This window comes from Bufo bufo, chromosome 5, assembly GCF_905171765.1.
Source record: "Bufo bufo chromosome 5, aBufBuf1.1, whole genome shotgun sequence".
In the NCBI taxonomy this organism is placed as follows: Eukaryota; Metazoa; Chordata; class Amphibia; order Anura; family Bufonidae; genus Bufo; species Bufo bufo.
Genome location: NC_053393.1, coordinates 77982948 through 77996325, shown reverse-complemented (window position 1 = coordinate 77996325; position 13378 = coordinate 77982948). Strand labels below are relative to the sequence as shown.

The following is a 13378-nucleotide window of genomic DNA, read 5'->3' as shown; positions in this document are numbered from 1 at the left end:
ATTATCAGTAAAAAAAACACCTTTAACTTACGCAATACTAATTCACACCCACAAGTAAGTGGACTCACGGAAGAGTGGCAACATGAACCGCCATAGAAACAATGGCCTAACTGAAACCCACAAGAAGCCAATGCCTGAGCACATGGTACAATGGCACTAGTGAAATGCCACTGTAACAGCAAGTAGGAAAAGAATCCTAGTATTATGAAGTTAATCAATTTTTTTTTTTTTAAAACAATGTTACAGTTTGAGGGATATAGGACAAACAATTTATAAACTTGATTCTCAATATTAATCTCGATACAAAATTCAGTCATCAAGGTGTAATACAGTTTAATGAAATGACGATGGCCATAATTCAGTGTGAGCTCCAGCCTCAGAAGGAACGCCAAAGACAAGTGCACTGTTATTGTCTTGCGGCTGACGAAATCCTTTGCGCCTGTGCAGACTGGTGTGATGAGCCGACAGTCTTACCAGTTCTTTTAGATTCATCTGTTTTCACACTGTAGATTGAGGAGTCATCTAAGGAGACAACACAAAGTCAAGCTCCTATCAGACCTGATCATACCGATTCCACAACCAGAATTCACCAAATTTGGGGCCTTTAGTTGGAATGACTTTCATGTTGAATCAATGACTATGTGAATTACCTAGCTCATCAGAATGTAATGATATCTTTAGTGATCTATTGCTTCATTCTGGAGAGAAAGTACTCTGATTCCATATGCAAATGAGCAGTTAAGTGCACTGAGGGCAGACCCAAGCCACTCTGTGCACCCTTACTCCTGCTTCTTCTGCCAGCTCCTCCCTCTCTTTCTTGATTGACAAGGCTAGGCGAGATGACTATGCAGGAACCTGGCCCTGTACACAGGATAGGTGATAAGTGTTTGATTGCTAGGATCCCCACAGATCGCAAGATCTAGGATCCCATGCCCCCTCTGCAATCGCAAATGCTCATTGCTGCTCCATTCAAAGTCTATGGGACTGATGGAGATTGTTGCACTGCCATGCATGACTGCTGTAACCAGGGCTCCATTAAAATAGGAGGAATAGCATTTCTGTTTTTGTGATCATCAGGGTTCCAGCACTTAGACCCCCAACGATTAGACACTTATCACCTACCCTTTGCATAATGTAAGTGCCAACCCCTTTAAGATCATATTGTTATGCACCTGACATGACACTTGACTCCGCTTTTTTTTCCAAGTCTTGCTGTAGTTGAAGAAGCATTCTTTCCTGCTCCAGGGCCTCCAAGTATTTTGAGTAACTCCAAGATACCTATGTGAACAATGACATAAGATAGGTATTCTTATAGTATATATGATACTTAGTGCTGTATTAAAGGGGTTGTCCCACGAAATATATTCTACAGTTTTCAAACCAGAACCTGGATCTGAATTATTTTGTAATTGCATGTTATTAAGAATTTAGCATAACTACTGAGTTATTCAATAAACCTTATCTGTATAGCGCCACCTGCTGTTTGTTTGTTTCTTATTTCTCTGTCCTCCTCACTGAGATGGCCGCACATGCTCAGTTTCATCCTTCAACTGCCTCCTGATTTCTGATAGGGAGAGCTGAGACACGTTCCCTGAACTGCAGCAGAAAGGACCCTCCCCCTGAGCTGTCAGCTTGATATAAATCTTTCAGAGCAATGAATGGGGAGATCTCTGGATCCATGTGAGGTACAGGGCTGGTTCTAGCTTTGTTATATAGAGATTGTCATGTACTATATGATGTTTTTTCATTAATCATGGGAGAACCCCCTTAAGTATAAAAAAAATAAATAGGAAATACATCAGGGATGCCCTTGCATACCAAAGTGTACAGCCAAAAGTGACTACAGCATCCTTCCCGTATGTGCCAGTCAATGTGTACACTTTGGGTCACCACTTATACACCAGAGGATGCTGTAACACTGGTTTAGAATGGAAATGACAGCTGTCTAATTCCTCCCCAACACAAAATTGTATTGGCATAGAAACGCGTTGGTAAAGGCAGCTGCGAAAACGGTGTCTGGATAATGAAAACATTACATGTGATTCCATCAAATAATAAGAAACTGTTCATCATGTTAATTAGGCTCAATTAAGTAACGTTTCCAGTTTTTTCGCATTAATGGCTGCTGTTTATTGCTCACTTATGTGATTAAAGGTCTATAAAATGCTGGCCTGTCGCGGGAAGGATTTGCTGTCTTTGAAATCGCCAGGAAAAAATATATTAAACCAAACTGAATCTATAATTAACACTAGTACGTGGCGTATACTGTAAGCAACACAATATATTTAGGCTGAAGGGAATCAAGTGTTCAAGGGGTCTGATTAACCTTCCAGAAGAATACCTGCAGATCCAAGGAGAAGAAAAGACTTGGAAATATTTTCCTGCTTAATGGGCATCTGTCAGCAGATTTGTACCTCTGACACTGGCTGACCTGTTACATGTGCACTTGGCAGCTGAAGACATCTGTGTTGGTCCCATGTTCATATGTGCCCACATTGCTGAGAAAAATGATGTTTTGACATATGCAAATGAACCTCTAGGAGCAACGTGGGCGTTACCGTTACACCTAGAGGCCCTGCTCTCTCTGCAACTGCCGCTCCCTATACTCTGACTGACAGGGCCAGGTGTGATGATATTTTCACTGCCTGGTCCTGTCAATCAAAGTGAAGAAGGTACAGCGGTTACAGAGAGAGCAGAGCCTCTAGGAGTAACAGCAACGCCCCCATTGCTCCTAGAGGCTCTTTTGCATATATTTGCAAATCATTTTTCTCAGTAATGAGGGCACATATGATATGAACATTGGACCAACACAGAGGCCTTCAGCTATCAAGCGCACATGTAACAGGTCAGCCAGTGTCATAGGTACAAATCTGCAGATAGATGTCCTTTAAAGGGTTGTCTAACCTAGGAGCGGACAACCCCAATGATCTTAACCTGTGTCCCATAAGAAAACTCACAGCAGTGACAGATGTGACCCCTGAGGCCAGTAATTGCTACAGAGGTCACAAGACCAAGACACTATCGGGTCAGAAATGGGACAGCAGTGTGGGGACTGTTTTTTTTTTGTTTCTTTTTTGGGGCACAGGTTAAGACCATTGGAGTTGTTGGCTCCTAGGCCAGACAACCCCTTTAAAGTCAACGGCCACTCTTAATCAGCATTTTGATGTTTAACCTAAATAGGTCCAAATGTTTGTGCCAGCAATTTCTTAATATATCGTTATAGCGGTAGGAGAGCAATGTTTCTGCACAGAGATAGAGTTAAAGGTTCAGCTAATCTTCATAGGTCCTGTTCCTGGCATCCCTGGCGAATTTACCAGGGAAGGCCATAGTCAAAAAGACATTTCCCTTACAGTGGCCCCTGCAGGTGAAATGTAGGACTACAACACGACCATTCAGATGAATGGCTGCCGTTGTGATACAAGGATGGCTCAAGTCAACCACAACTGGAGCCACTCTCATAGAGTGGTTGTCCTCTTTGGCTTATAGAGGGAGGTCCTGAGTGAGGAACCGGGACCTGTCATGTCCTCCAACAACAGTGGACATCTTTATCTGGCTGTGGCCAAGGCTCCTCAAATGTTTCCTCAGTTTTTTCTCCTGCATCTCTACAGAAGTTTATGAGCAGGCTGTTGGCTACCACATATCAGAGGGTGTATAAGTACTGTCAGATGACTACTACCATCTACACATACGTGAACAATTACTGTAGCGGATGACACATTATAATAAACAGTACTTACGTTTTTGCTACGTCCAAAAGTGTTGCGGCCAGAAAATGACTCTTCGCTGTAAGTGCTGTCATTATCATCGTATATTTCTGACAAGGTACCTTTTCTTTTAGAGTCTTCCTGTTGCTGCTGCTATAAATGTAGAACGTAGCTATGATGAGATCAAAGGTTTAACACAAGATTTTTTTAAGCTATCCAAAGTCAACTAAGATCTTCATATGGGCAGCACCTTCATTTGTTTTTAGAACTGATTACAGTGATTATTTACTCCCCCCATCTTGTAAATATACAAAGGACAGTAAAGACAAATTTAAGCCCTAGTTAAAGACTATTCAAAATGTAATGCTACTGGGAGAGAGAGAGGCGTGCATTGGGTTGTGCGCTGATTATATTATTCTATATCTGTCCTCCCCAGATACTTCTCTATATAATGCGGGACGTATTAATTTAGTTAAAATGATAACCCTTCCCAAGGCCCTTTATGCTTTACAGCATTCAGAGGTGCCCATCTCCAAATCAATATTTAAAGAATTGGATTCCATGACCCGAACCTTCGTATGGGGAAACTCCCGATCAAAATTAAGCTTGGATACATTAAGGAGACCAAAGACTGAGGGAGGCATGGCACTGCCAGACTACAGATTATATTACCTGGCAGGGCAGTTGCGCCTCATACATACTTGGTACACCACTGAGGAACTCCCTGATTCTGAGTATTTCCTTAGGCATTACCTGGGCGTCCATACTGGTCAGTTCTGGAGAATTTTTCTAGGGCTCAGAAACCGTTGCTTCCCATACACAGATTGGCACAGGGAGTTTGGAAGGAAGCAAAATTAACAACCCAATTTACGAGTGTAATTTCTGAAATACTATTATGGCATAATTATTCCCTGCCGGGGAGACAGGCGGTCATGGGGGCGGAGAGATGGAAGACGGCTGGGGTGCACAGCCTGGGGGATGTATACGACCAGGAAGTTTCTTCGACATTCACAGACCTGACACAAAAATTTGAAATACCCAGATCTATGTTCTTTTCCTATTTACAACTCAGATCAGACTTACATGTTATTTATCCAGACCCCAACACTAATTTCTCCCAGTATCTCCTAACAGGAGTTGTTAAAACCCAGGGACCCAGAGGCCTTATTAATGCAATCTATTCACTATTCTAGTCACTTACTTAGAAAAGACAGCACCAAGATGCACAAAGGGAAGAAGACAAGTCAGTGGAAGCAGTGTGATGATCTGGTCAATGTTGTGATGGAAACCTTGGGTCCTGACATTCATGTGGATGCTACTGTGATACATACCACCTACCTAAATATTGTACAGACCAAGTACTCCCCTTGATGCCGATAGTATTCCTAATGGCAGCGTCTCTTTCAGCAAGATAATGCCCCCGCCACGTTGCAAAAATTGATCGGGAATTGATCAGGAAGAATTCAAGGTTTGGACTTTGCTTCCAAATCTCCATACGATTAAATATCTGTGGGATGTGCTAGACGGAGGAACAAGACTAACCCATCTTTAACATACAGGGCTTAAAGGGGCTGCTTAAGATTTTGATATTGATGGCCTATTTTCAGAATAGGTCATCAGTATCAGATTGGCGGGGGTCTCACATTCAGTACTCTTGCTGACTAGCTGTTAGCTCTAGTGAGCACTGTGGCCTCTTCGTACGTCAATGATGTCACATACAGTACAGACCAAAAGTTTGGACACACCTTCTCATTCAAAGAGTTTTCTTTATTTTCATGACTATGAAAATTGTAGATTCACACTGATGGCATCAAAACTATGAATTAACACATGTGGAATTATATACATAACAAACAAGTGTGAAACAACTGAAAATATGTCATATTCTAGGTTCTTCAAAGTAGCCACCTTTTGCTTTGATTACTGCTTTACGCATTCTTGGCATTCTCTTGATGAGCTTCAAGAGGTAGTCCCCTGAAATAGTTTTCACTTCACAGGTGTGCCCTGTCAGGTTTAATAAGTGGGATTTCTTGCCTTATAAATGGGGTTGGGACCATAAGTTGCGTTGAGGAGAAGTCAGGTGGATTCACAGCTGATAGTCCTACTGAATAGACTGTTAGAATTTGTATTATCGCAAGAAAAAAGCAGCTAAGTAAAGAAAAACTAGTGGCCATCATTGCTTTAAGAAATGGAGGTCAGTCAGTCAGCCGAAAAATTGGGAAAACTTTGAAAGTAAGGGCTATTTGACCATGAAGGAGAGTGATGGGGTGCTGCGCCAGATGACCTGGCCTCCACAGTCACCGGACCTGAACCCAATCGAGATGGTTTTGGGTGAGCTGGACCGCAGAGTGAAGGCAAAAGGGCCAACAAGTACTAAGCATCTCTGGGAACTCCTTCAAGACTGTTGGAAGACCATTTCAGGGGACTACCTCTTGAAGCTCATCAAGAGAATGCCAAGAGTGTGCAAAGCAGTAATCAAAGCAAAAGGTGGCTACTTTGAAGAACCTAGAATATGACATATTTTCAGTTGTTTCGCACTTGTATGTTATGTATATAATTCCACATGTGTTAATTCATAGTTTTGATGCCTTCATAGTCATGAAAATAAAGAAAACTCTTTGAATGAGAAGGTGTGTCTAAACTTTTGGTCTGCACTGTACATCGGTCAGGTCACATGGCCTAGGCGCAGCTCAGTCCCGTTCAAGTGAATGAGGATGAGGTGCCATACCAAGCACAGCCACTAACGGACGGTGTTTGCTCGGTAAGCTGGGAGGAGGCTGCATCACTCGCTTCCTCAAACAGCTGATGGGTGTCGGACCTCCACCGATCTGATATTGATAACCTATCCTGAGGTTATTAAACACCTTAAAAACCTCCCTAAAAGATCTGCTGCTAACATCTTGGTGTCAGATATCACAGGACAGCTTCAGAGGTCTAGTGGAGTTCATGCCTAAATAGGATCTTGGTGGGGAGGTGCATAAACAGTTGAGCGGGAAAGGTTCAAGTCTGGTGTAAAGTGAAATTTTGTTACTAGTGCAAGAGGCAATGATATTAGCCAGTTACACAAAGATATTGTGGAAAGACTGGATTGAAGTAAATTTTTAAAAAGCCAAAAAGGCAATATCCTAGGTTTGGAGATAACCATATATATGACAAAGGGTTGTATATTTCATCATACAGCAATCCAGATCATTCATGAAGTAATAGGAGAAGGACGTGAGTTCTGGACTAGTCTTCACAATCTCAAGTCTTGAATACTGTGTCATTGAGAATCTCAGGCATGGAAAGCAGGAGGTCCAAAGTTTTTTTCTGCAGTGGAATAGTTCTGGATAGAAGAAGGGGCAAAGCCATATAGTAAGAGGGAACAGACCAGCTAAGTTTGGAAGCTGTGTACACAAGGAGGTGTCACTAAGTGCTGACTGCCAACTTGCTCTAGACTTTGCAAGGTCACATTCATGTGTTTCATGTTTTTATACTTGCACAGTATGTTGTATAGTAATATGTTCATTTAGTGCACTATTAAATTACTTAGAGCACCCAAATTTACATGGCATACCCATCGGTGATCAGCTGTTATCACTGAGAGAAGCCACTTCTGGTCAAATGTTCCCCTGTGGCCACTGCAAGGAAATACAGTCTTCAAATAAATGGTCGCCTATGTAATACAAGGATTGGCCGGGCCCGCCAAGATGAGATAGGAGGTAAGATTTTTTTTATTTTCACCTACAAGATATACTTTTAGAATTGCTAAAATGACTGTGTTCCCCCTCTGTATTAAAGGTGTTGCTTCACTTTAGCAAATGTCATTTATTATGTAGAGAAAGTTAATACAAGGCACTTACTAATGTATTGTGATTGTCTATATTGCCTCCTTTGCTGGCTGGCTTCATTTTCCATCACATTATACACTGCTCGTTTCCAGAGGATACGGCAACCGATGCAGCGCAGATACGAGGTGGCCAGTACCCGAGTTGCTGCGCATGTGTGCCTATGCGAACTCCCATGGTCAGGGCCACCAGAGAGGCAGTGCTTGCGTCTATTACATGATCGCACTCACGTATTTTTACATGATACTCTGCGCATCTAAAGGGTTGTTGTTGGACCATTAACGTCTTGTTCGTTGCTCGATCAAATCAATTATCTACTCGTGTAAAAGGGACTTTACTTTTTCTAGGACTCCAAGAGAGTGAAGGTCTAAATGACTAACTAGACAATATGGACTTGTTTTCTGGATCTCTGCATGGCCATGGTCATTTTTAACAATCACTTCTTCTAATTCAACATGTACCTGCTATGCTTAAAGGGGTCAGAATGAGCACCCCGCTGCTTCAGTCCCTGCTGTTTTACACTTCTTGGGCCTGGCATCCTGGATGTCGCTTGGACTGACAATCACTGGCTGCCCATTTCACAGTGCCGGCCATTTATTGGCAGTACAAGCCATTTCCTGAATGTTGAGCCCCAGACCAGGAATTGGAGAGGAGCAGGGACCAGAGAAGCAGCAGGGGATCATAATGTTTTTTAGTTTAAGGCCTCATGCACACGACCGTATGTATTTTGGGGTCCGCAAAAAATACGGATGACGTCCGTGTGCATTCCATATTTTCCTTTCCAGTACTATCCTTGTCCGTAATGCGGACAATAATAGGACATGTTCTATTTCTTTGCGGAACGGACATACGGAAACAAAATGCACACGGAGTAACTTCATTTTTTTTTGCGGACCCATTGAAATTAATGGTTCCGTATACGGTCTGCAAAAGAAACGGTACGGACACGGAAAGAAAATATGTTCGTGTGCATGAGGCCTAACACATTCCGACCCTGCTTTCAAATACAATTATTTCCCCTTAAAAGTACTTATATGCAGGAACGGGACAAGGAGGATGGAGCTAACATGGTCATATTTGAAGCTGGCTATATCTCTATCATTAGATGTTTTGCAGCACAGAACTGTCTCTGTAGTGCGGCTTTTGACCTTTTGTTTCATTTCACTGACTAAAAAGTGAAAAATAACTGTGTGTAGAGACAAGTCTTAAATCTGTCATATAATGATAGTTTCCAGTGATATGAATCATCCACAACGGTATGAAAAGTTCCAAGGTTCAATACCCGATCAATGGAAAGCCCACATAATCCAATTACTAGACATAAAAGACCAGTCAGCACAAGATGTTTCATGGAAAAAAAACAAATCTACAAACTCTTCATGATTATTAAAGGGACAAGTCAGAACGGGGTATTTTTTAAATAATTTTTGGGCAGTTTTTTATTTCAGCAATACTGAAAATCAAATACAAAATCTTGTCCTTCTGTAGCAGTCGGCACAGAGAGATAAAATTCCTATATAAATAGGTAACTTATTGTTAGTTTACTGCTGCTGTTTTCTGAAGGCTAGTCCTCAAGATAATAGTAGGTGTAGAATTGGGATGACAGTATGACAGCTCTATTGTTCTCTTGGTAGGTCTAGATAAAACTTATCAATGTGATGCTCTAATTAAGTCACTCACCTCCGTAACTCTCTGGTCACAGTGATGGTCTGACTGAGATGGTTAAAGGGGTTGTCCGCGTTCAGAGCTGAACCCGGACATATCCCCATCTTCACCCCTCTGTATCGCGCAGGGCAATGGCTTATTTGTTTGCATACTTACACTACTAGGTGGAGACTTCCTCCCAGCAGTGTTCCCGGTGACATCACCGGCTCTGATGGGTGGGCTTTAGCGCTGCCCTAACCGTTTTACAGGCTAGGGCAGCGCTAAATCCCGCCCATTAGTGCCGGTGTCGTCACCGGGCTCACTGCTAGGTGGAAGTCTCTGCCTAGCAGGCCCCATGGGGAGCCGGTACATAACCGGATCTCCAAAAAATTCCTTTTCCCTGCTCTCTAATGCTCTCCTTTGCCCTGCACTGAATCGCGCAGGGAAAAGGAATTTTTTGGAGATCCGGTGATGTACCGGGCTCTCCATGGGGACTGCTAGGCTGAGGCTTCTGCCTAGCAGTGAGCCCAGTAACTAATAGGTGGGTTTTAGCGCTGCCCTAGCCTGTAAAACGGCTAGGGCAGCGCTAAAGCCCGCCCATCAGAGGCAGTGATGTCACCAGGAACACTGCTGGGCGGAAGCCTCCACCTAGTAGTGTAAGTATGCAAACAAAAATGCCCTTGCCCTGCGCGATAGAGCGCAGGGCAAGGGACAGCATCGGAGCATTAAAAATGCTCCGATACTCAGCTCAGGTGGGCCGGAGGGGTGAAGATGGGGATATAAACCCGGGCAACTTTAACTGAGGCTGTTTTCCATGCAAAAACTCCAAACAAAGGAAGAAGTTAAAGAGCCAGGACAGGAAGTAGAATACATGGAGTGACTTCAAAAAATTATATCCAGAAAACCATCCACATTTTTTGGTAAAGACAAAAAAAAATGAATATTCATACAGGATGTTAATATATGATACAAACATTTTCATGAAAGTGCCCCTTTAAAGGTAAAACACCAAAAATACCAAGAGGCTTCACTTGGTATAAGTCCAGAACATGCCAGGGTCACTTTCCCACATCCCAGTGGTTGTACATAATAGATTTACTCACATTGACGAGTTTCTCTTGTTCTCTCATTTTCTGTTTCATGTGTTCTACCTTCTTCGCCTTCTTCCGCTCCAGTAAAGGCACAATCTTCTCATCTGTCAGACGACTCCGGAATTCACAGAAATCAGGCCAGTACTTGAACATTATGCTGAAGACTGTCATCTAGGGGTACAGATACATTCACAGTAACTGGTGTCTACTTGTACTTGAGACATTTGATACTGTGTCCATCAGAAGGTTGACAGATCTAAAACTTTTTGTGAGGAACTACCGGTCCAGGGACTATGTTTCTCCCTGCAGAGCAGCTCTTCTAGCAACCCAGCTGTGCAGGTATTTGCAGCCAGCCAGTGCTGCAGCCCCTTCATTCTCTGGATTGGTGACGGTCCCAGAAGTTGGACCCCCCATTTTTAAAGGGAAGGCAATATACCAGTGGTGCACCTTCCTTGAAGGCAGACCACGTAACTGATATGGGCCCGGAGAAGGGGAGTCTGGTGCTGAATTCCTTCATCTGCTCCTCACATGAAAACACTGCATTTTAATTCAGTCACCACTGGGGGGAGCTCACTGCAAAGAGATTATTATAGATTCCGGTGAAATCTATGGTAACTGTATAAATTCATATGCCCTGAGCTCCCCCTAGTGGTGGCTGCAGGCAACCAGTTTGCTAATATGTTATCTAAAGGGAAGCAGGAATTTAGAACCGTATGGGGATATTTATCATTGAGCAATATGCTGTTCAGAATGAGTGTCCTATTTTAGAAGTAAATGGGTGAGGCCAAGAGCAACTTTTTTTTTTATTACAATATTTTAATTAGAGTTGACTGTGCTTAATAAAAAAAAATAAAGTTGTCAGAAATCCGGGGCATTATGCTTTGCGTCCTGCATTGCCTAGGAGTGATTTATGCATGCATACTGGTAAACTGGGTGAGGAAGGGGGCCCTATACTAAGTTTTGTAAATGTCACCCACCAGCTATATGCTAGTGCCACTGAATATACCCGTACAATAGTTGTAATTGTGTAACCATATATCTCATGATCATCACATTTCAGGGACAAAGTAAGGTAAGAAAATTGTAATGTGTAAATGTAGGGGAAGGAAACACAGTTTTTAGACATGGGGTAAAAAGTCAGCAACCCTCTCTACATGCACCCCACCTTAACCCCCATTTAGCATTCTGCACCTCCTTTCCCCTTTCCTATATGTCCCTTTTAATTAAACTATTGCTACTAATAGTCTAGATAGTATTGTGGTGTTGCTTTTGTGCCCATGCCTTTACAAATAAAGGAAGTAAATGAACCTTGGCGCACCTGCCCGGATAATCTCCTGATATAGGTGAAGAGATAATACAGTGAAAAACAAGAGATTGTGAACGCATTCCACCCGAATATATTCTAAAGGAACTGTCGTTTGGCATAAGTATGGATAATAAAAGCCTATGGATGTGTTCAGGTCATAGCTAATATGAGATGTGAATGTAGCCTAAGCTATAATAGTTTTTCTGCTTTGATCATTGTATTGGATCATGTACTCCTTCACAAGCAGGGTAAATTACAATTATGTAAACTGCATATAAAGTCTATTCCTAGGCTGACAATGGGGATACGTCTAGATAATAGAGTGGGGTACCTTGCTTAGGACCCCTTCTGTCTGTAGTAGCCAAGTGTGTCACTGCACAAGCGTTTACTAAAAATCAGAAATGGCACCCGAGACTCTGTGATCAGCTACTGGCAAGGGTTCCACACTGTGAGAGTAAGGCCTCTTTCACACGAGTGTGTCCGGATTAGGTCCAGATGCGTCCCGGTGTATTGCGGCAAACCCGCGCGAGTAGGAACGCAATTGCAGTCAGTTTTGACTGCGATTGCGTTCCGATGTTTAGTTTTTATCGCGCGGGTGCAATGTGTTTTGCACGCGGGTGATAAAAAACCGACTGTGGTACCCAGACCCGAACTTCTTCACAGAAGTTCAGGTTTGGGTTAATTGTAGTGTAGATTGTATTATTTCCCCTTATAACATGGTTATAAGGGAAAATAATAGCATTCTGAATATAGAATGCATAGTAAAATAGGGCTGGAGGGGTTAAAAAAAAAATAATAATAATTTAACTCACCTTAATCCACTTGTTCGCGCAGCCGGCATCTCTTCTGTCTTCATCTGTGAGCAATAGGACCTTTGATGACGTCACTGCGTCCTCCACATGATCCATCACCATGGTGATGGATCATGTGATGAGCGTAGTGACGTCATCAAAGGTCCTATTGCTCACAGATGAAGACAGAAGAGATGTGCGTGAAAATCGCACCGCATCCGCACTTGCTTGCGGATGCTTGCGATTTTTCATGCAACCCCATTGACTTCTATGGGGCCTGCGTTATGTGAAAAACACACAAAGAGAAGCATGCTGCGATTTTCACGCAACGCACAAGTGATGCGTGAAAATCACCGCTCATGTGCACAGCCCCATAGAAATGAATGGGTCAGGATTCAGTGCGGGTGCAATGCGTTCAACTCACGCATTGCACCCGCGCGGAATACTCGCCCGTGTGAAAGGGGCCTAAGGGTTCTTTCACAAGTCAGTAGTTCTGGGTCCACAAAATTGCAGGTGCGGACCCATTCATTTCAATGGGGCCGCAAAAGATGTGAACAGCACACCGTCCAATGGCATACAGCCATTAACAATGAAGACCAAATAAACAATGCAGTTCTAATTAGTTAATTATGATGCTGCTGTGGCTCGTACAGCCATGCGGTATTTGGCTACAAGGCGGCCAAATCTCATATATAACACGACAATTCCTTTAAATGCCCCCATACACATTAGTGGAATGTCTGTCAACCCGCCCTATTTTAGGTGGAACTGGCCGACAATCTAATGTATATGGGAATATCCCGATTTTTTCCCCAACAGATGAGGAAGAGAAGGATTGGGGGAATTGAATTTTTTTTTGCTTGATCCTTTTGTTCTTATGGGAAATACACCGCTCTCCCTACTTAAAACACATGCATGCTTGGCCGAACCGAGCATGTAGGTGTATGGGGAAGTCGGGAGAGGTAGCTGTTGGGTGACTGATGGTTTTGATGACAGCTATTGAAGGTGTATGAGC

The 13378-nt window shown here is 42.9% G+C and overlaps 1 protein-coding gene across 1 annotated transcript in view; it reads right to left on the bottom strand.

The window, feature by feature from the left end:
* Positions 1–322: 322 nt before the first annotated feature.
* RGS22 (regulator of G protein signaling 22) overlaps positions 323–13378 on the bottom strand; it is a 161247-nt gene continuing 148191 nt past the window's right edge. Inside the window, exons 23-26 of the mRNA XM_040432191.1 lie at positions 10279–10437; positions 3738–3857; positions 1173–1278; positions 323–522 (exon numbers count right to left, since the gene is read on the bottom strand). Coding sequence (XP_040288125.1) covers positions 407–522; positions 1173–1278; positions 3738–3857; positions 10279–10437 — 501 coding nt within the window. The 3' untranslated portion in view covers positions 323–406. The remainder of the gene's footprint in view (positions 523–1172; positions 1279–3737; positions 3858–10278; positions 10438–13378) is intronic.